Genomic DNA, 24,053 nt, shown 5'->3' with positions numbered 1-24,053 from the left:
TCTATTAGTATTACGCATAAGTTAAGTATACATAAAATAATTTTATGGGCTTGGGCCGGGCTTGGGAAATTTTTTAAATATTATAGCGGGCTTGGGCCGGGCTTGGGAATTTTTTTAAATATTAAAAAGGGGCCGGGCCGGGCCTGGGCTTAATAGTTTTTTTACGATAGGCCTGGGCCGGGTTTGGTCCTAAAATCTAGGCCCATGAAGGTCTCTAATTCAAACTGATATAAACGAACGGAACAGAATAGTGTCATATTATTCATTTTAATGTTATATATATTTTAACCTTAGTGGCGTGTTAGAAATACCCCCCCCCCCTTCTTCATGGTAAATATAATGTGGTTTAATTACCTGTTTTCATAATATCTATTCAAGTCTAGATGAAAAGTGGATTATGAAAATAACCTTTCTTTTTCTAGGAAAAAATTTGCTTTTACATTTTTCTTTTCAATTTTAAATTGTAAAACCTCTTTCATAATTTTCATATATTTCGTCACAAATCTATACTTTTTATGCTATCTACTAAATTATAAAATATAAAAGCTACCAACTGATTTATCAATTCTCATTTATAGATTGCCCTTTTGGAATTAAAAAAGAAATACTCTCAAGGTTCAGAAAATACTAATATAATTTTTTAGAAATATTTTCGTTATTTTAGCGGCGGGATTATTTTTTGATAATTTAAAAGAAATTATTCGGGGAATTTTTTCCTTTTTTTTCGGGGATTTATTTTCCCCCATATTTAATTTAAAATCTAAAAAATGGGGAATTTATTTCCGGGGAAATATTTTCCGGGGATCTATTTTCTATGGGAATTTTTTTCCGGGGAATTTTTTTCCAGGAATATATTTTTTTGGGTAATTATTTTCCAAGGATTTTTTTTCCGGCGAATTATTTTCCGGGGAATTATCTTCCAGGGGATATTTTTTCCAGGGATTTTTTTTCTGGGGAATTATTTTCCAAGGGGATTTTTTTCCGGGGAATTATTTTCCTGGGGAATTTTTTTCCGGGGAATTATTTTCGTGGATTTTTTTTCCGGAGAATTATTTTCCGCTTACCGGATCAATATGCCTTTTTATTTTTCCTTAGAATATGTGTATATATCTTTAAAATATTTTAGGAAAGTAATATCTTTATCTTTATTTGCACGTTGGTCATAGACCTGCCCAAATGTGAGCGTACGTGAATAATAGGAAGGCCCATCTTTCATATAAATATGCCGATTTTTTTTTTCAAGGATACCAACAAACCTTCTAACCCAGATATGAGGTTATAAGAGGGTGGAACCAGCGTCTACATTACAAGATTTTCACTGGATGCAAATCCCCTTCAAAAACCTATGCCTACCCCCATAAAAAATATTCGCCGCCTTCGACGGCGATGTTTCCCTATTTTTAATTTCACATATTAATTATAATACTCTTTCAGAAAATTTAAAAAGAATAACTTAAATTATTTTATCTCTACTACCAACTATCTACATTTGTGAATATAAAGTTATTTTTTAGATAATAAATTCAATTAAAACCCCTATCATTTACAATAAATTCATTATTATAGCAACCTTTTAAAATATATTTGAAAGAATAGCAGAAAGTTTTATTTGGAAAATAATGTCAATGATTGTTTGCACTATATCGATTTGGTTGATGAATTGTATTATAATAGGTCTATAATAAGTATTAATTTTTACAGCAATAAATTTTGTCCTATTTGATCCTAAAATTTAATAGATAACCTCAAAAAATTTATCCTATCCCCATTAAAGCCGCCTACCCCCCTCAAAAAATATGATGCAAACTGTTCCTACCTCTCTTCCAACCCGTTCATGTAAACGCTGGGTGGAACTACATCGAAGCCATATATATGTTTAGTAATGTGTATAACAAAGAAAGAAGTAGAATATGAGAAAAAAAAGGCCCTTCTTTTAAAAAATTTATAATTTAATAATTATTTAATTTAATAAAAAATTTAATTTTTGTAAATATTAAGTTAATATATTTATTTATTTTAAAAAAAATTTATTATATAAGTATATTATAATATTAATTATTATAATGATAGTAGATTTAAGTGTCACTAATAATTTACATAAAGATTAATAATTAAAGAAATATAGGATAATTTAAGAAATAATTTTAGTAAATCAAATTACCTTTACCATCAACATTAATTCGTTAGATGGTCATAAATTAACTTCATAATCTTTTGAACAGACATCTATTAGTAGCAGCCCATTAATAAATTCCCAAGTAAGATCCATATCTGTTAGGGATTTAGAAAATTTACCAAACTGCTATTTTTATAGGATAAGAATGGTTTTATGGAAGATTCTTTAGGGAAAACTTTATCTAATGCTTTATAAATAACCTATTAATTTTGTAACTAATATAACAGAGTTTGAATGAGGTATAATTTTTAAAATTATTATATGCTAATTGCATAGATTCACAAATTGCAAAAATAATATTCTTAGTCCTTTTAAAAAATATTTTAATAATTATTATTCTATAATCATTTAATAATAAACAAATGCAAAATAAACCTTTAGAAGAACATGATAGGCTTGATAAATCCCCAAAAAAATTTTTTTGATTATCCCAACTATTAGAAATATACTTCTAATATTGACTCCTCTACAGGTTTACAGTATATTAATGTTTGTTTAATTTCAACAATAGTTTATTTATATTTGTGGCTGATTTCTTTATTTGTCTAGGCTAACCCCATCTTAATCCCTCACATTGTTACAAAACATGATGAATCTATTATTAAAGATAAGCAAAGAAAAAAATGCCGATTCAACAAACTCCTTACCCGTTCTAGAGTTACTGGTGGCCAAGATAATAAGGAACTGTGAACTTCTCTGGAGGTTTATTTTGTTTTTTATCTAATGTTTTATATCTATATGTTTATTTTATATTCACCCAGTTGCCTCCAAATGATATTTATATCACCACTACCACAATCCCTATGCCACCTCTGCCTAATTTTTAACAAATATAAGCATTTAATTCCACTATCACACCTCACTAGTCTTAATAATAATACATCGTATAATTATACAACCAATTTAATATACTTTGTAATATATTAATTTTAACAGCACAAAATTGGTTTATATAATAAATAATTAAAATTTAGTCTTTCAATAACGAAAAATCGGATAAGTGCTAAAATTTTTCAGTCCCAACGCTTCGCAATTATCCTATTTTGACTGCATACATTTAATAAAATAATTAAAATATTTTTTGAATAAGAGATCATTTGTTTTATGCGAACGACAAAAAAATAATATGAAAGAAGAAATAGTTTAGTTTTCAAGATCATGAATTTTTCGTAAAGTGTAATCCCAAAAGCCTTGAGGTATGCTAATATTTTAAAAACAAGTAGGGGCATGCTAAAATGGATAAAATGTAAGACAGATTATATAACAATTAGATGAGAGGTTATTAAAAACGCAGATTAATTTTATATATTATTTAATAAACCATTTGAGAAAGATTTTTAGTAATTCTTTTATTTATATTTTTTTGATTAATATATTATAATAGAATCATAATCTGTTTGATGAGAATATTAGGTGGTATATGTCATTAGCCATAAATTCACTTATATTTGTGATAACTTATTTTTTCAAATTCTTATATTTGAAGTGAAAAATAATAATATGCTTCTAAGAAGTGATTATTTAAAATATCAATAATATAATATACAAATATTATTTATGATTTTAAATATTTATAATATTAATATTTTGATTTCATCATATTATAGATATTTATAATGTTCATATTTTTATTTTCGTTTTGATGCCAAGTTACCATAGACAACGTTGTGATCATTTTTTAAAATATTAACATGAAGTTTGAGTTAATTATCAGTTACCATCTTGTATGATCCAAATTTCTGATTTCCAAAGTATAGAATTTAAAAATAAAAGAATTACTCACATTATTTAATATATTTTAATATACATTCTTTTTAGAAATTGGTGTTGGGCTTGTTGGATTTGGGATATTTTTCATATTATTGGGTGTCACATTTTTCTTTGATAAAGCCTTATTAGCAATTGGAAATGTGAGATTTCTATAATTTATATTCAAAATATTTTTATTTTAAAATGACAACTATCATGCTTTGATTATATATATAGCATCTTCACTTATCCTGATTTTACATAAGACCATTAAGGTTATCACATTTCTAGTGCATATTTTTAAACTATTTTGTTAAATAAATAATTTTACATTTAATAACAATATTTATTGTCATGAATAAAATCTTTATAACAACTTTAATTTTTCATCATACATTAAAAATCTAGACATTTTTAATTATTTTTTTAAAGCTATTACCATTTTGCTTCTCTAGATAGCATTAATCTTAAAAATACCTGGCATTTTTTCAATATGGAAAGATTGATTTTTTTATTTTATAAATTTTACCTAGAAAACCTATACAAGCAACTTATTATATGAATAACTTCTCATAGAAAACCTGTTCTCATATTTATTAAAAGGTGATAAACCAAGGTTGTGTATAAGTCAAATAGGATTCGATCAATTGACCATCAATATGGTCATATTCAAATGTTTTTTGACTATACTAACTTTATTTTATATCTAATAGAATATGAATCTATGTAATATTAAATTATATTTTTTAAATTTTATAATAATTCACTCTCCATGGCAAAGTCTTGTTCTTCTTTATATTCAATATTAACATTTTTTTAAATATTTTTAATCATTCTAAAGTTATGATATATTATTCTTACCAATCTGCTTGTCAAGATCTTCAATCAATTTCTTTTCTTCATATGAATTTTACCCCAAATAGACAAATTTTTTTCAAAAAGAAGTATAACTCAGATTAGAAAACTTTCTAAGGTAAAAGGAAGAATTGGGGTGTTCAAAGTGGGCAAAGCTTATTCCAACAATTTAAGCTCAAAATCTGAATATCTTTTATGAGTTACTGCTTTTCACATATTTTGGCTAGCTTTTATTTCTGAAATTTATATCACTTAAATATTTTGATTACATCATCTTTTAAAATGCTTAATTCCTCTATTATATTTAGACCTGAATGGTCGACCACTGACTTTGTTGATTATGCCAAAAATGCCACCATTTATGAAAAACACATTGGTGTGCTACATTTAATTTTTTCATATTTTAAACATTTTTATTCTAATAATTGGTCAACATCACTGTTGTAATTTTTTAATGTCAATCAGGATCTTGATGAATTCTTATTTTCTACCTATTTTAAAATAATAATTATTTTGACATCATTTTAGAATTCAATCAATCAAAATCCAAAACTTATCACATTTTTACATATGGATGTAATTACATTTAATAAATTTATTAATGATATTATTATAACAGTAATTAATATAAAAAAAATTACTGCGGGAATTTTTTTGTTTTTCTTATAAAAACAAAAAGAGATAATAAAACATGGTATTAAAAAGGTGCCCTTTGTTGGAAATCTCATTAAAAGAATTAGAGAAATTATTACTTATCTAAGATATAAAACTGCATAGGCTAAATTTGAATTCAAGGCAGATCAAAGGAAATGGTGTACAATAGATCACTGATCCAACCCTTTGGCAATTCTAATGATAATAATAATTCTACGCATATGTAAACCTTAAAATTAAATGTCCCAACAGCCACAATATATTAATTATGATAGAAAGCATATCTAGAAATAAGAATTTAATTAAAAATGTTTTGAATATTTCCACAAATATATAATATCACTAAAATTTTAAATATATTTAATTTTTTTTATTGCATCTCAATAATAATAATATTTCATACTGTCATCCCAAGTTCAGAGCGACGATCAGAAAGTATAAACTATCACTTAATAATCGTTCAGCACTAGCACTTGGGCAATGCAGTATTAAATTTAATATACATGCTTTTTATATAAGAAAAATCATCAAAAATATATGGGTATTTTTAGATTTAAAATAAAAGTATTCAATAGCATTATTATTATTTCAAAAAAATTATCTATAGTAGATGGCATTTGTGATCTGGCAAGGGTCAGTCTAAAATTAGAATAGTAATAGTTAAATTATATATAGGATGAGCAGATGGTCATGTTTGCTAAATGGCCAGGCCACCACTCTAAATTTTTATTTATTGAACCAATTTCTCTCAAAATTGGTTAAAATGTGAAAAGATTGAAATAAGTTTTTTTTAATATGTTTTGATAAAATTTATAAATAGATAAGTGGTTAATTATGCATGCTTAACATCCAGATAATAATTTATTAAATATGAGTAATGATAAAATGAAATGCTAATATTATTTATTATTTTAATTTATAATATAATTCTTGAATAATATCATATGGCCAGTTGAAACATCATATTTGGACTGGGCCAGAAAATAAACTTTCACATAAACTCATCTAACTCAAAAACTATTATAGATACAGCTTTGATGCAAATTTTATTTTAAGGATTAAGAATTGGACTACACATTGATATTAAATTTGTTTGATATATCGCTTTTAATTTTTCATAGAACTACTAGTCTTATATGATGATAATACCCTCCGTCTCATCTTGCGATGAATACCCTATGTTAATTTTTTTTATCGAAATTAAAATATTTTACGAATTCAGGAAAAGGAAATTCCATATTATAATCATTTTCCAGGGAACTCTATCATCGATATGATCATTACCAAAATTATCTTCAATATCAATCTCTATGGTCGACAATTTTAATTATTTAAAACTAGATTTATACTGCATATTTTTAAATATAAATTTACAATTTCAAAATTAAATAAAATAAGATTTTAGAATTAATTACAGGGTTGTGCATTTGACCGGTCATATATGATCAAATTTAAATAAATGTATTTTTACGCCAATATTAACTTTATTTTGGATATATATAATATAATGAATCTATGAAATATTAAATTTCATAATATTTTTTTTAATTCATCCAATAGTTAATGTTTCGCCCTCCGTGGCAGAGTCTTGTTCCGATTTTTATTCAATAGGGATGTGCCGATATTAAATATCGAATCGGATCAGCACTGATATTTAGCGTTTTCCAAAAATATCGGATCGAGCCGATACCTGTAAAGACCGATTCGATCTTTTTACTTTACTTTTTTTTTAAATTTTCTGTTATGTATATTTATTTTACATTAATAATATTTTCTAAATAATTTTATTTATTTTTTAAAATAGATTTATAGTATTTTAGTTTTTTTTATAAAAATAGAAAGGAACACCCAAAGTTTTATTTTTTTTAAATAATAACGCCAATTTTATAAATAAAATTAAATATGGTGTCTGAATTATGGAAAAAGTCCACAACCTAGAAACTTATTGTCAGAAAATCTAGAGGCTCTCATATTTATTAAAAAAGATCTAATATATTATAATTTTATATATTTAATATTACAATTTTATAATTCATACCAACATAAAATGGATAAATTATTAAATATATTTATTTTATTTATTATAATATAATTTTTTAAAATTATTGTAGAAATAAAAAAATTAAATTAAATGCATAATTCGATTTTTTGCATAAAAAATATTGATTTCCTAATTACATTTGGTTCAAAGGGGGGTGGTGAAAATTTAATATAAATATCGGTATCGGATCGGGTTTAAACTAATATCTGAAAATATCGGATTGGATCGGTGAAAAAGTCGATCGGCACAGCCCTAATATTCATTATTTTTATTTTCTTTTAATCAATCTTAAATTATGATCTACTCTTACCAATTTTCTTGCTGTAAAAGTCTTCAATCGATTTTTGTTTTTCATATGAATATTGCGCCAAACCGACCAATTTCTTTCTAAAGAAGAAGTCGAACTAGGAAATGTTAGTAAAATATTAGCCACTTCTCTTAATGGGCAAGGTGGGCAAAGCGCATTCCACCAACTTGAAGATAAAATCTAATTCTTTTTTATGGAAGCTATTACTTTCCACATATTTTGGCTATTAAGTCTGCCGCTTTTACTTCTGAAATTTATTATATCAATTGAAATATTTTGATCATCGCCACCTTGTAAAATATCTAATTGGTAAATTCTTGTATTATATCACATACTTCATCAAATTCAGTACTAGTAAGATGCTCCCCTTGATATTGGGGGACCAATAAATAAGCAGCATTGTGAGCACATGTATTTAAATCATTTTTTCTTCAAACATGACTTTAATTTTTTTTACCTCAGATGGAGAAAATATAGAATCATGGCATGATTGTATTATGTGTTTTTCCAAACTAAGCATCTCGTTTTTTTACATGGGAGTACATTTATTCCCTTGCACTTTTAACAATGAGGTAGCCAAAGGTTGGAGTAGAGCTAAAAAATTTTAATTTTTCGTTTAAATTATTACTTCATTTAATATATTATCGGTAATTTCTATGGGACAAATATCACATACAGCTTCTTCAACAACTGATGCTTTTAGAGTCTTACATATTTGTATTTGTTCCATACATTTTATTGACAATGCTCATCTTGTTTGGCTAATTGTACTTAATGCAGATGGAATACCATGTTGTTGAAAATACTGCAGCTGGCATGTGTTTATTCTTGAACAATTTTTTTAATTATTGATATATGGTAATTGAAGGCGTTTATCTTTTAAAATCGTGTAAGAATAACTGCAATGTATGTGCTGCACAACCATAACATTGTTTATGATTATAAATAGATTCTGATTTTAGAAATCTCCAGGGTGCTTTTATGTTAGCGGCATTATCGGTAACTAAAAAATATACTTTTGCCAGATTCAATATAAGAATTACATTTTTAAATTCCTGGGCAATATAATTTGCCGTATGGCGATTTTCCTCAGTATTTAAAAATTTGAAGAATACTGGAACAGGCGTCTCTATTATATCTGCAATTCTCGCCTCCATTTCTCCTGAAGCTTTGTCTAAAAGATATCCAGCCAGCTGCCTTCGCCTGGGTAAAGTATAAATAGGACGTATTTATTTTAAAAAAATTCTTGGATGTAGGGATTTTCAGTGATGTGAAAAGGTAAATTGCTTACAGCCTTTGCAAACAATTGATCGAGCTCATTTTTTTTCTTTAGGATTAATTCTGTATATGAAACCGGTTATACAAGATAAATTTACATTTAATCGCCTTGCTTGTAGATTGATCAGAGATAATGGAATCAAATTTTACCGAGTCACAAAACAAAATATTGTCAATTTGATAATCATTCTCACTAATTTCACCGAATTCTTCATTAGAGCTAGAAGTATTACAAATTACATTTGTGTGATTTTTTGAAGAGGTTTTTATTTTGGAATTTGAATAAAATTTTTCCTTAATTATGACAGGGCACATAGTATAGCTGCTTAATAAATGCTTGACCATTCTATCATTGTGGGTAATATAGGACATCTTGCAAAACCTGCATACCGCTTTAACTGATTTACCATCGCTTACTTCTTGAAAATGTTTACAAACTTGATGCTTTGGTTTGACCATAATTACTAATATAATTATAAAAGATTTTGATGTAAAGTTAATCAATCTTAATTATTTTATAATTATCGACCAATTATTTCAATAATTTTAATGTTATAAAATATAATGTATAATTTTTTTTACCAGAATTTAATAAATTATTTTGTAAATCTGACCAGAACAACTAAAAAGAAAATTAATATATAAATTCAAATGCAGCAAGTGGAAATAAAATAAATGAGAATTAATATCATGGATACTCGGCTAAATATAATATAAAATTTAAATTAAATTTATTAAGAAATTAACATTCTTTATTTATCCACTTTATCCCTCCCCCCATACCCTTAAAATAATTAAATTATACTATGGCTTTTGGGTACTCTTTTATTGCCCCGTTCTTTTTTATTAAGCATAGAGACGTTTGAGCAATATTTTTCGAAATTGCGGCTTGCCAACAAACGTGTAGAGGGCTCCTCATATTTTACTTTTTCACCCAAATTAATTTAGTTCCAAATAGATGGAAATAAGGAATACCTAGATTAGCTCTGTTGAACCTTCAACGTCAGAGGGCAAAAGCGCTAAAAATCACGTACGTAAAAATATGACCTAGCTAAATTATTATATTTTAACATGAAATTTTACATTTTAATATAAAATTATAATTAAAACGATTCCTTCATGATAAAATATTTTTAAATAAATTGTAACCTAATAAGATTAATAAACATGCTTTTAATGCCTACTAGTTAATTATATCAAAATATTTATTCGCCAATAATATTTTAAAGCATTTGATCGTATTTGACTGGTCAGTTGACCGACATGTCAACCCTGATTAATTTTAAATATATTTTAATAATTTTTATGTGTATTTATTATATAAAATTAGTAGCGAGCTATCGATATTTTTTTAAAAAGCCGCAAAAGTTATCGCTACTTAAAAAAAATAGCACGCAACTTTAACAACACTGGTGAGCTAGAATATAATTTTATAGTATTAGTAAAAATTTAGATCATCATTAAAAAACAACATTCTTTAAGGGCTTAACTTAATAGGATAGGACATATTTACTATACCTCTTATAAATAAAAACTTTTTTACAAATTTAAAGACATATTTTTAGAATTTTAAAGCCTTGAGACTTTTTTATGATTTTTTAAGAGCCGGGATAAGTGAATATTCTGATAACTCGCCTTTTAAAAAAATTTATACACCGATTTTTATTCCATTATATTATATTATATAAAAAAATCAATGTAAATATTGACATCGGATCAGTATCGGTGCCCTTTGAAATAAATATCGGATCGGTGAAAAAATTGTGAATCGGTGCAGCCTAATAAATGATATTTTAAAATATTATTAAAATATTTTATTATATATATTATAAATATTATGTATTAGTGTTTTAATAAATAATTTTAAAAAAAATCTAAATGACTCGAAAAAATTTGAGATAGCCTCTCAAGTAGTAAATTACATGCCATATATTTAGAATGATGTTTTAGTTCATTGAAACAATCAACATATATATGATATTTCTCTATATAATTGGTTTATTTATACATTTCCATTCATATTGTTGGGTCAAAAAATTCTTTAATAGCAGTTGGGGGGGCGATCATATCTGAACAGGGTTGGAAAGCTTATCTTGACCTTCCTCATCGACTTTATAGCTTATCATGGAGAAAGAATAGATAAACTTTTTAGAAAAATTATCTTGTATCTTTTTGATATTTTTAATAAGGTACCTGTATCTATATACTGATAAATTTTTTTAGTCTAGATTTTTTTTAAGGACCTACCCAACTCTAAATGTTAATTTTCACTTAATTTGTAGGTCTTGGAATGTTAAGGGTGTTTATTTAACATTTCATAACGTAAATATTTAATATGGGTATTAAATAAGCATAATTAATATATATAATAAAACTGTAAACGTATTAATCACTCTAAAAAACGAAATTATATTTGTTATAATAACTTAACAGCTCTTATTTGTGGTGGGACTTGTCTGTGTTATAGGTGTTGAACGAACAATCAAATTTTTCTTCCAAAAACATAAATGGAAGGGCAGCCTCGGATTCGCCACTGGCGTTGCCTTAGTTTTAGTAGGATGGCCTCTTTTGGGAATCATTATTGAGGCATATGGATTTGTTCTTCTCTTTGGGTTAGAATTTTAATATTTATTAAATAATTATATGCCTTTTATATAGAAGAGTTATTTTTTTAAGGCTAATATATTTTGCTGTTTGAGGGGCAGTCTGACTTTAAGATAAGTGAGCAAGCCCATGGGGCTGCAGCAAAATACAGAAATTTTTAAGGCCGATTAAAAAGAATGGCTGAATTAAACTGTTGAAATCAAATTTGTAACTTTAAAGGTTAGGACACCATATCTATATAGTTAAGGGTTAATTTATATTTAAAGGGTATTTACCTTTATTTTGATAAAATTTGAATACTGTTTAGTAGGTTACTATAGATATATGCTGTCCAAGCACGGGCATTATCATTGCCCAGATATTAACACCTCGGACTAAGCCAGTATTTACCTACGTCAAACTATATAATGGAAAACTGTAATCCTTTTTGCAATAAAGAAAAAACTGATTTGTTCATAAAATTATTATACGATTCCTCTTTAATGTGAGCATGGCATTGCTCTCCATTGTGATTTGTATTACAGAATCAATTCAACATCATTGCGCTTATTAATGAGACCTTAGTTTGTATGCAAAGAAAAAGATGACATCCAATTCAAAAATATATTCTACAATCTTTTGATTGCGATGCAAATTAGTGATCTGCATCGGGCTTAATTTTTCACGCCCGACCAGAAGCTGAATTTATATAAAAAAAATTGTAGTGTATATCTAATAAAATAGTATTTTATTGTTTTAAATCAATTAAAAATTGATCTATTAATCATTTGATTTGATCTAAAAACGGCTAAAATTAATATATAATTAAATTTGAAAAATATATAATAAAATAATGTATAATTTAAATTAAATGATAGCTCAACTAAAGAATGGTTTTTAATATAATTTAATTATTTTTAGTGACAACCTGTTATATCTGAAAATACTATTGCATTGGATCAAATAAAGAAACACAGATATAAAAATATACATATAATTTTTATTCATAAAAAAGGCTTATTTGTCTAAACAAAATGGACTTATTAATATCTATCAAGTTATAACTTGAATCATGAGACGAAAATCTTATAAAAAACCAGATTATATTTTGATTAAAGAACTTGGGTTTTATTTCCTAAAAAAAATAATATGACGGCCTTTTTTAGCGAAAAATTATAATAAAAAATTAAAAGTTTTTTTAGATGTAATTAAAAAAAGTTGAAAATCTTTCTTTTTTTAAAGTTTCATTTTTTGTGAAAATGACTGATGACAATTGATTTTCTGTTCTGGATATAATGTGTTTCTCCTTCAAGAAGTCTAGAGTGTGAAAGCCTGAGGAAATTAATATAGTAGCTATGATGAGCATGGATAAATGTTTTTAAAGTAACGCAGATGATTTGTCATATGTTTTGTGTTGGCTATAGCATCATGATTTGTATGAGAGGGTGTGAATGGACGCACTCGTAAATAAGCCGGACGTTTGCTACATTTGTCCCAGAGTCCGAGGTTGAATATCAGCAGATTTTATGGCGCGTGCCATATTTTAATTGAATTTGTTATGCCTTAAAAATTTGCCGCTACATCATTTTCAATGCAGGGAATGATACTTTTTGAATTAACAGGCATATGTCGGATTGGCTTCTCTATACGGAGATAGAGAAAATCTCAGTTTATTTACATTAGATTCGGTGGGGGGGGGCAACTAGGGAAGAGACTTCCAATGATCGATGGTGTGATGGAGTGCAGAAACCGAATGCAAATTTTTTTCATGTGTCTCTAAAGGGTGTCATGTTCTTTAGCAAAATTATCTCTGCGGCTGTGGCTATTACGTCACCGCACACAGTCCATATTGTGTAAATTAAATAACTCAATTATTTCTGCTTTTATTTAGATTTTATATCGAATCAAATTTTTTCAATATGAACACTATCATTTTAAATGCACTCATGAAAACAAAATGCAAAGTAAAAACTCTCAATTTGTAAGCACTATATTAGGCCGATAAAATTGACCGATATTCAAAATTTATTTAAAGTCTCTACTGTAAATATAAATAGGCATATCAACAGAACCATAACTAAGAATTTTAGAAGGGGGGGGGGGGGGTTCTTACTTGTTTTGATCAGAAATTACATATATCGGATTAGATTTGACGGATTATTTCAATCACTTTTCGTCACATATTTATGGTGAATTAACAGATTTGATTATAAATTACATAAAAAATAAAAATTAGTTGAATTTAAATAATTGATAAATTAGCAATATTTTGTTGAGGGCCCTCCATATCAATATTACACAACAAAAATAATTTTTTTTACTGTTATATTTACTCATAGGTCCAAAGTCAAAAAAATTTTCAAAAAAAAACAAATGATTCTCGCATTTATACATTAGACGCCCGAACTCGATTTAGTAAATTTCAGTATTGAATTAATTTTTTTTAAATGAAATTTTGACTTTGGACGCACCATATAATATAAAATGTTAGTTGTGATTATTAATTTTAACATATAACATTTAATTTTTAGGGGATTCTTCCCAGTCGTTATTAGCTTTCTAAAAAGGGTTCCAATCATTGGTACCATTCTTTACCTACCCGGGATAAACAAAGTAATCCTTTATAGTTTTATATAATTTTTATTTCTAGTATTTAAATTAATTTTCAACAGATTGTATGTTATCTTGAAGGTGGATCTTCTAAATCTTTTGTGTGATCTAGAATGACATCTAATATAAAGATACACTTATCAAATCATTCAATAATCTTCGGACATTGTACATACATAGATTATTACCGGTTTTATCAATTATTTTCCCATAGCTTTTCGTGGCAAATAAATTTTTTTATTTGTTTTAAATGTGTTTCAATATAATTATAGTATTTTACTTTCTAGTGCACCCACTTTCAAAAAATATAGGTATCAAACTTAAAACCTACAGTGGGTTGAAAAATTAACATTTTTTATACTAGATTAATCGTATTTCTTCATATTTTTTCAACATAATATAATTACAATGTAAATAATTTTATAGTTATGAAACAATAAATAATATACATAGATTTTATTAAAATTTTTATAAATGTCTATTAATTATTTAAATAAATTGACCTTTTATCATAATTATTTGAATACCCGATCCAAAATTTTTAATTAAAAAATATAATGTTAAATAAAATAAAAATCTATTGCTACATAATCCCAAGGAAGTCCTAATTATCATTTTATTTTATTAAAAATAGAGGAAAATATTTTGTTTGGCTTAAATATTTTAACACTGGCTTCGGATTGTGCAGGACTATATTCAACATAACAATATAATTTATCATGAATGTGCCTCTAAGATCATCATATTACAACTTTATTTGTTCTTTTATGGTATAAACCAGGGTGGAGGATGTTACTTAAAAATTTATGGTTACCGTTATTTAAAGAAAAAATATAACAGTTAAATTATCACTGTACCTCAAAAAAAGTTAATGGTTACGTTACAGTTATTTAGAACGTGAAATAGTTACAGATGCTCTTCTTTACATAATTAAAAATCAGAATAAATGAAATGCGATAAAAAAAATTCCTTATTCATTTCTCTCTAAAGTTTAAGATAAAAAAAAATTATAAAGTATAAACATACCATTTTATTAATATTTAATTGTTTTAATATAATTCAAAATAAAAAATGTCAAACATTATTTTCTTTCCTTTTACTGATCTTTAATCTAATCCTTTATTCATCTAACATTTTAGATATATCTGATGATGAATTTTTCTTGATCATTTACTTTTCCACATTTAAAATTTTCTTAGTAATCAGTTATTTAAATTGTATAATTAAATCAACATAAAGTAAGAGCTATTACTTTTTTAAACCTTTTATGAAAGTTGATGTAGATTTCAATCTTTATTAATTTTTTATAAGCTTAAGAAATATTACTATTTTCTTTGAGACAATGATATTTTACCATCAAAAGATTAAAATATAAAAATTATAATTAAAACACTCATTATGTACCAAGACATTCATTGTTCAGGATCTAATATAATAGGTAATAACCTGATAGAAATGAAGTATAAATTATAATAAAATATTTAACCAGAGCCTAATATAACTTATAATTAATAAACATAGTTTAGAATGAATTTATCTATCATTTTAAATTAGTTTTTTTTAAATAATAAGTGTTATGTTAATAAATTTAAGCTAGGCTAGCTATAGAACCTATGTTTGAATTTTCGCCAAAAATTTGTATCTAATGTGAACTCATTTTCGTATGCGAGAAATCAACTGTTATTTCGTGGGAATATTATGCAGCCTAATGCCCCCTTATATTAAATATGACATCGCAATCATTGCTCTGCTTATACTAAATACATAATGTTAAATTATACAAATGTCGTCATTTAACGACGAATTACACATCGCGGGATTTTGTTTACTATAAATGAGGCATAAGACTATTTATATATATCAAATGATATTTAAGATCATAAGTTTTAAATCGATAAAAACCCCTTAATGTTTTTAAATTGCGTTTATAACTTGGGATAAAACCGATGATTTATTAATTAAGCATTAAATATTGGCGTAACCCATTCAATGCTTCTATATTTTTTTTCTTATTTTACCAATAATGCCTTTTTTAAAACTTTCTACCAAACGGGTTCAAGCAATAAAATATATTAATAAAGTTCGAATTAATGTTAATTTTACTGATTTCACACAAGTCGCGATATCATGATTTTTATTTAGCTTAAAATGGTTACTATTTATATGTTTGGCGAAACTGATCGAAGAATTAATAAATAAGGTAGTAAATATTTTAAACCCGATATTTAGAACTTTTATGTTTTCCATTCAGGCATGATGCCAATTTTTACAGTTTATTTTCTATTTTATAGCCTTTTTTCTCTTTTTAAATTACCTACCAAACGTATTACTACTACTAGAACGTACTACTTAAGCACTACCTAATGGTTATGTATTAATTTTGTAATTAGTTATTTCGGTTAATCATTTTTATTTCAGAAGTCCGATTCGGGAATATACGGATGATCCGATCCAAAAATCTTTTTTTAAAGACCCAAATCCGATGCTAATTTATTTTAGAATAGATTCTATCAAAAAATGCGGTTTAAAAAGCCCTATATTGCAGCGAAATATAAACATTTTTTTCTGAAGATAGTTGGCTCTACTTTTTATTATTTTATTGTGAGTTATTAAAATAGATGATACTATTTCTAATACCTTTTTTGTGTACCGGCTATACTTTCGAAATATCAATATATCATAGTTTTTCTCAGTACATTTTCTTTATCGGTATAAAAAATTCTAAACTTTTCCTATACTTTTTATTTTAATTTTTCATTTTTATACAAATTTGGAAATATAATAAAAAAATTTTAATTTCACTTAAATTAAAAAAAAAATTTATTAATCCTAGATACAACTGATTTTTATTAAATAAATATAAGTTTAGTGTGTTAAAAATTATATTTTTTGTGACTAATAATGACGAATTAAAGAAGATTCTTTTGATAAGATAGCAAAATAATTGAAAGATATCCAAAACAATATATTCAACACAATAACAGAGTCAGATAATAGACTTAACTTCATCTTTTAAGCATTTTTTTATTCTGCGTTAGAATGTATAAATTGAATTCAGTAGTAAAATTATTCGTCGTCATTTTTTGTATTTCAGGCCATTTACTAAAACTATTATTACTAGATATATATCTCCGTTAATTGGTTCGGCAAAATCTAAATGAATTCTTCCCCATGGTTTATTTGCGGAGGGCCATTTCCCTATGATCGTTTTATTGCCAGGATTATTTGTTTGACATAATTCACAATTCTTACCGTGTAATTCGATATCTTCGTTAATATTCGGCCACCAAACATTCTCTTGTGCCAATAATTTTGTTTTAGTATAACCCTGATGCCCCATATGTAAAAAAGACAAAATATTTACTTGTAATTTTTTTGGAATTATGGTTCTTAATCCCCATAATATACACCCTGCCTCCATCGTGAGTTCATTTCGGCGCTGGAAAAACGGTTTTAGATTTTCCTCTATTATCTTTGGCCATCCAGTTGTAAGGTAACGTGAAACCTTTGATAATACCGGGTCATTTCTTGTGTGTGCTTTTATATCTAACGCTGAAATAAATTGTGGAGCATCCGATACTATTAAATTAATATCTAACTCTTCCCAAGCCGATGGTTTACCGTAAATTGGAAACCGGGAAAGCATATCCGCATTACTATTCTTTTTCGTCCCTCGAAGTTCCAATTCATAATCATAATTTGCTAAGTAATGACCATCTTACTAATCTTGATGACATATCTGTTATTCTTTTATGTGGATTAAGTAACGATATTAGGGGTTTATGGTCAGTAATGATAATGAAATGCCTGCCAATTAAATATTGTTTAAATTTAATTAATCCAAATATAATTGCTAAAGCCTCACGCTCTATCTGACTGTAATTTCGTTCGGCAGCATTTAATGTTCGAGACGCGTATCCAATCGGTTTTTCCTCGTTGTTAATGATATGAGATATAACTGATCCTATTCCATGTTGAGACGCATCAGCAGCTAGAATTATCGGTTTTTCCGGATTATAATGTGTTAAAATTGGTGCTTCTGATATTAATTTTTTAAATTTATTAATCACAATTGTTTCATTATTTGTCCATTTCCATGGCACATCTTTCCTTAAAAGCCTATATAATGGAGCGGAAATAGTCGAAAAATTGTTTATAAATTTTTGATAATTTATTATAACGATGAAAGCTTGTAATTCTTTGACGTTTTTTGGTAATGATGCGTCTAAAATTGCATTGACATTCTTATTTGTTGTCGTAATTCACTCTTCGCTAATGGTATGGCCTAAGAATTCAATCTTTTCTTTAAAAAAATCACATTTTTTTAGATTTAATTTCATACCGTTTATTTCTAACGTCTTTAATACATTTATCAAATTTTTTTTATGACTCTCAATTGATTCCCCCGTAATTATTATATCGTCCAAATATACCGTTATTCCAGGTAATCCATTTAATAATGAATCCATTGATTGTTGAAAAATCGCTGGCGCTGAGGCTACCCCAAACGGAAGTCGTGTGAAACGATACAATCCACTAGGCGTTGATTACTAATAGTTTTTTTGCCTCCTCATCTAGCTCTATTTGAAAATACTTCGGAAAAATCTAATACTGTATATTTACACCCATTACCTAGTGTGTCTAATAATTCATTAATTCTGGGTAAAGGATATTTATCTATCAAAATATTTGCATTAACCGTTTGTCTGAAATCACCGCAAATTCGTAAAAATCCATCTTTCTTCAATACGGGTACAATCGGAGAAGCGATATTCGAGTATTTTAGTCTTTCTAAAACTCCCATGGATTTCAGTCGTTGTAATTCCGTTTCGAGTTTTGCCTTCCACGCAAATGGTATCGGTCTACTTTTCATACACTGAAACTGAGGGTTGGATTTTACCGCTAAACTGGCCTTAAAACCTCTTAGTAAACCTAATTTTTTAGTGAATAATAAGGAAAATTTATATACAATATTATCCTCCCAAACCTCATTAACTATATTACATTGATTTATTTTTATTAATTTTAATTTATTTATTAGGTTTCTACCTATCAAGTTAATCCCATTGTTTACAATAATAAATTCATGATATATAACTTTATTCATATAATTAACGGGTAATATACACTTACCTTTAATATTGATCATTACATTATTATAAGATTTTAAAATAATATCCGTTTTTGTTAATGGTATTTTTAAACGGTAAACGTCTTCTATATTCAAAATGGAGACTGCCGATCCTGTGTCAATTAAAAATTTAATATAAATTTTATCTATCAATAATTTCACCTCAAATTTTTCTCTAGACTCCTCTGGAAATTCCCAATCCTCAAAACTTTCTCGCTCATTTTCTGGAACATCTATCTTTCGAATATATTCTTTCTTCCCACGATTCCTTCTGCATACTTTTTGTAAATGTCCTTTTATCCCACAATTATGGCAGATGGCATTCAAATTAGGGCACTTAGGTTTTATGTGATCTCCTAATCCACAACAATAGCAAATAATTTTTGATACTGGTTTGTACTTCTCATACTGCTCCCTTGTTACTGTTTTTGAGATTTTATTATCTCCTTCCCTGCAGATAATTTTTCATACGACATCATTTCTGTAGTCTCCATTGCGGTCGCGATTTGTATTGCACTTTCCCATGTCAAGTCCTGCGTGTTAATTAATTTCATTAATATTTTTCCATTATTAATTCCTGACACTAATTTGTCCCGCAATACTGTATTATACATATCTTTAAATTCACATGTCTTTGCCTTTATCTTTAATTTATTAATATACTCTACGATGGTTTCATCTTTTTCTTGTTCCATTTTAAAGAAATAATATCTTTCTAACATGAAGTTTGTCTTCTTCATATAATAATTTTTTAAAAATTTAATTATGTCATATGATATTTCCTCTAATGTCTTTGGCAAACACAAATTAAATAATTTAAATTTAGAATAAACCTCTAATCAAATATTCGCTAATAAAAATGATTTTTTGTCTTCTATTTTTGCGATTTTAAATATGAACTAGTAGATAGCCCGTCAAAAATGACAAAGAATGAAAATTTTATTCGTTTTTTAAGAAAGATGTTACCTTTTATTTAAAAATCATATCCAATTTATATTATTTTTAACCCCCCCCCTCCCCATTTAGGTCAAGTCCAAGCAATGTCATTGAGTCCAACCCATTAGGTCTAAGAGTGGAAACTATTATTTGAGTCAAAATATATTTAAATGAGCTTGTACCCAATACCAAAATTCTTTGTAAATATATTACTGGTTACATAAGACTAACATTTAACATTAAAAAATTTCAAGCCAGGTCCAAGCTCATAATATTTGGAAAAAATTTCCAGGCGTTCAAGACTTTATAATTTATAAAAAAATTTCTCAAGCCTAGCTCAACCCATAATAATTTTGAAAATTTTTTCCTAGCCCGGCCCATAATAATTTGTATAAGATATTCCCAAGTCAGGTGCAAGCAAATATTAATCTTGAGGAATATTTTTCAAGCCCAGTCCATCCCATATTAAGTTTCAAAACTTTTTTCCAAACCCGGAGATAGTTAAATTTCTAAATAATTTATCAACACATGAAGGGGAAATCTCAGATTTACCAATTAGTGGGTTAACTCCTTTTATCAAAAAACTTGATAAGGGCTATCTATATCTATTGTTAAGTACAAAAAAATGCTATCTATTTAAATTACAAAAATGCCATTCAATACTAATGAAACTTATATGCAATTTATTTATATATTTTTTAAGAAATTTGTTTTTCTTGCCATATAAATTTAGGTAATTTTTTAAAAAAATGATGAGGATTAATTATTACTCTGTGTGTCTGGTAAAATTAAGAGTAAATCCTTTATGAAATTTTAATTTTTGATGGAAAAGGAGACAAAATAAATCTGGGCAGTCGTCTGCAGAAGAAAAAATTAATGTATAATATCATCCCATTTAGGGTTGTAGGTGAAAGTAATGAATAATGACGGAATACCTCGCTATCCCTAGTGCGTTTCTTTTTTTGATTGATCTGCCATCTTTTTCTTTTATTAATGACGCATAAATCACCACCTGTACAATCATTAACTTAGGTTAGGACATGGCTTGTTACCTAAAATAAAAACAAAAGAATAAATAAAAAAAATAAATGCATTGAACCTGATGAGGAGTCAATATACCACCTGTACAATCATTAAGTGAGGTTGGGACATTGCTTGTTATCTAAAATAAAAACAAAAGAATAAATAAAAAATATATTAATGTATTAAACCTGAAGAGGAGTCAATATTAGGTTAACCTCTCTAGATATAGTGGGAATATCATCCATCATAAGCTAAGTATTCTAAAATGAAAAGTATAAGCATTTTTAGTATATATAGATGAATAACTTTATTTTGCATATCGTAGATTTTATTGGGCTTCATGTCATATGACCCAGTATATTTCTTTTGCTTGAATATGATTTGAATTAAGAATTGAATGACATTATTTTTTGATAAGCCCAGCTTTCGCCTAAAGTGTGTAGCCTAGGTATGGAAATAAAAGAAAATTAAAGGGAACGAAAATAGGGAAATTAAAAGGGAAAGGAAGGTAAAGGTAAAGATAAAGAAAATTAAAAAGTGAAGATAGGAAAGGGAAATGATGAGAAAGGGGAAGGTAATAAAAGTAATTAAAAGGGAAAGAAAGGAAAAGAGAATTTTAGTATTTTTTAAATTTAGATTTTTCCCATATTTAAGAATGTTGTTAAAATAATGAATGTATGATATCTTTAGTAAGGATACATATGTTGTCAGCATAGCATAATCAGTATACATTTTGTATGTTACTGAAAACTATTCTTTGAGTTCAAATATATATCTTTATAAAAATATTAACATAAGACTAACATTTAATAATAAAAAAAATCCTAATATAGGTTCTACCCTACAATTTCTGGAAAAAATATCCAAGCATCCAAGACGAACATTTAATACTAAAAATCCCAATATATGGTAAAGCCTACAATATCTGGATAAAATATCCAAGCATCCAAGATATTAATATTTAAAAAGATTTTCTCAAGCCCACCTTCCCTAATAATTTTGAAATCAAGCACAGAGATATTAAATTTATAATTAATGAAGGGGAAATCTCTGATTTACCAATTAGTCTACAGATAAAATATATTACTTTATAAAAATAATAACATAAGACTAACATTTAACATGGAAAAAATATCCAAGCATCCAAGACTAACATTTAACATTAAAAAATACCAATATAGGTTCAAGAAAAAAGCATCCAAGATCTTAATATTTAAAAAAAATTTTTCTAACCCACCTTCCCTAATAATTTTGAAACCAAGCCCAGAGATATTAAATTTATAATTAATGAAGAGGAAATTTCTAATTTACCAATTATTCTACAGGTAAAATATATTACTTTATATAAATAATAACAAAAGTCTAACATTTAACATTAAAAAACCCAATATAATTTTGAGAAAGAATATACTTGAATTTACGAATAATTATGATAACTTTTTACTCATCTTCGTAATCAATAATTAGTCTACAGGTAAAATATATTACTTTATAATAATTAAGATTGAGAAAGAATATACTTGAATTTACGAATAATTATGATAACTTTTTACTCATCTTCATAACCAATAATTAAGAGAATATTCTATAAAAATATTTTCTATAAAAAAAATAAAATAAAATTAATAAAAAATAAAAATAAGTACATACCGATGACATGACGTAGCAATGACATGACGTAGCGATGACATGACGTAGCGATGACATGACGTAGCGGTGACATGACGTAGAGATGACATGACGTCACGATGACGTAGTGAGGACATCGGAAAATTATAATATAGACTCCATTTTTGATAAATAAACTTCCATATTTCACTCCTTTATATTATATTTCTCCATTTGAAACGACTGCGCCATTGTGATGAAACCAATTTTTATTATAAATTTAACATCTTTTACCCTTTGTACCGCAGTATATATATATTTTACTAAACAAACAAATAATCGTCGTACACAATTAATAATATATATATTTTAAATTCATCATATATTTAATTGCCTTTGAAACTAATTGTTTCTGTTACAAATATAATACCAGGTCCATACCCCAATCACATATATAATACCTAGACTGACGATTCATTCATTAAAATGCATTTTATAGCGTCGTTAAAAGAAAATCAGATAGACCCGCCATTTTGGTAACGCATATAGTAATTATTCTCATGTTAAAAACTACTATTAAATAATTATTTAATAAAGTTTGCATCAGATATAGGAATAAATTAGACTCTCTTTTAAAATTTAATAATGATTAGTATAACCAAGATGGTGTCTCCAGCTGATTTGCATTGATGTACACTTTTAATGAATCGTCAGTCTAGGTATTATATATGTGATTGCCATACCCAGCCCATGAAGGTCTCTGAGCATTTCATATAAAATATTTTATATCTAAAAGAGAAAGTTATTTAAAAATTAAAATATATTGCATTAAAATGAAGTAATTTTTTAGAATGCATTTCATAAATATAAGGAAAGAATAGTTATATTATTATAATATAATACATAAATCGTAGCTTACATTCAGCAGTACTACACAGAATTGTTTTAATATAATTATGAAACTTCTTCAAATCACGGAGGCAATTATTATTGATAAAATTTCTTGATTATTTAAAATGTGTGTACAGAGTTTTATTATAAACTGCCTTAACACTACGATCTGCTCGACATCCATCTTACATAAAATACCAACAGCATAAAT

The 24,053-nt window shown here is 26.7% G+C and overlaps 2 protein-coding genes across 3 annotated transcripts; one reads left to right on the top strand and one right to left on the bottom strand.

Moving 5' to 3' along the window:
• The first annotated feature begins 3,819 nt into the window (after positions 1-3,819).
• On the top strand, positions 3,820-14,654 carry LOC135923617 (vesicle transport protein GOT1B-like). 2 transcript variants are annotated; one of them, XM_065458462.1, is made up of 5 exons: positions 3,820-3,927; positions 3,995-4,086; positions 11,494-11,672; positions 14,175-14,256; positions 14,294-14,654. In XM_065458462.1, the coding sequence occupies exons 1-5, from the start codon at positions 3,903-3,905 to the stop codon at positions 14,303-14,305; spliced, it is 390 nt and encodes a 129-aa protein (XP_065314534.1). In that variant the 5' UTR covers positions 3,820-3,902; the 3' UTR covers positions 14,306-14,654. The 2 variants fall into 2 exon arrangements, with proteins under 2 accessions (XP_065314534.1, XP_065314533.1); XM_065458461.1 differs by having other exon boundaries at positions 14,316-14,638.
• A 2,675-nt stretch (positions 14,655-17,329) lies between these two features.
• On the bottom strand, positions 17,330-21,588 carry LOC135924214 (uncharacterized). Its single transcript, XM_065459261.1, has 7 exons — positions 21,532-21,588; positions 21,420-21,482; positions 20,048-20,118; positions 19,387-19,835; positions 18,886-19,185; positions 18,119-18,292; positions 17,330-17,925 (listed from the first exon to the last, which is right to left on the bottom strand). The coding sequence occupies exons 1-7, from the start codon at positions 21,586-21,588 to the stop codon at positions 17,330-17,332; spliced, it is 1,710 nt and encodes a 569-aa protein (XP_065315333.1).
• Positions 21,589-24,053: the final 2,465 nt, after the last annotated feature.

The sequence above is a fragment of the Gordionus sp. m RMFG-2023 genome, chromosome 2 (assembly GCF_954871325.1).
Source record: "Gordionus sp. m RMFG-2023 chromosome 2, tfGorSpeb1-WG-v2, whole genome shotgun sequence".
NCBI lineage: Eukaryota > Metazoa > Nematomorpha > Gordioida > Chordodea > Parachordodidae > Gordionus > Gordionus sp. m RMFG-2023.
Note: the sequence above shows the minus strand (reverse complement) of the source record. Positions and strands in the feature narration are given on the sequence as shown.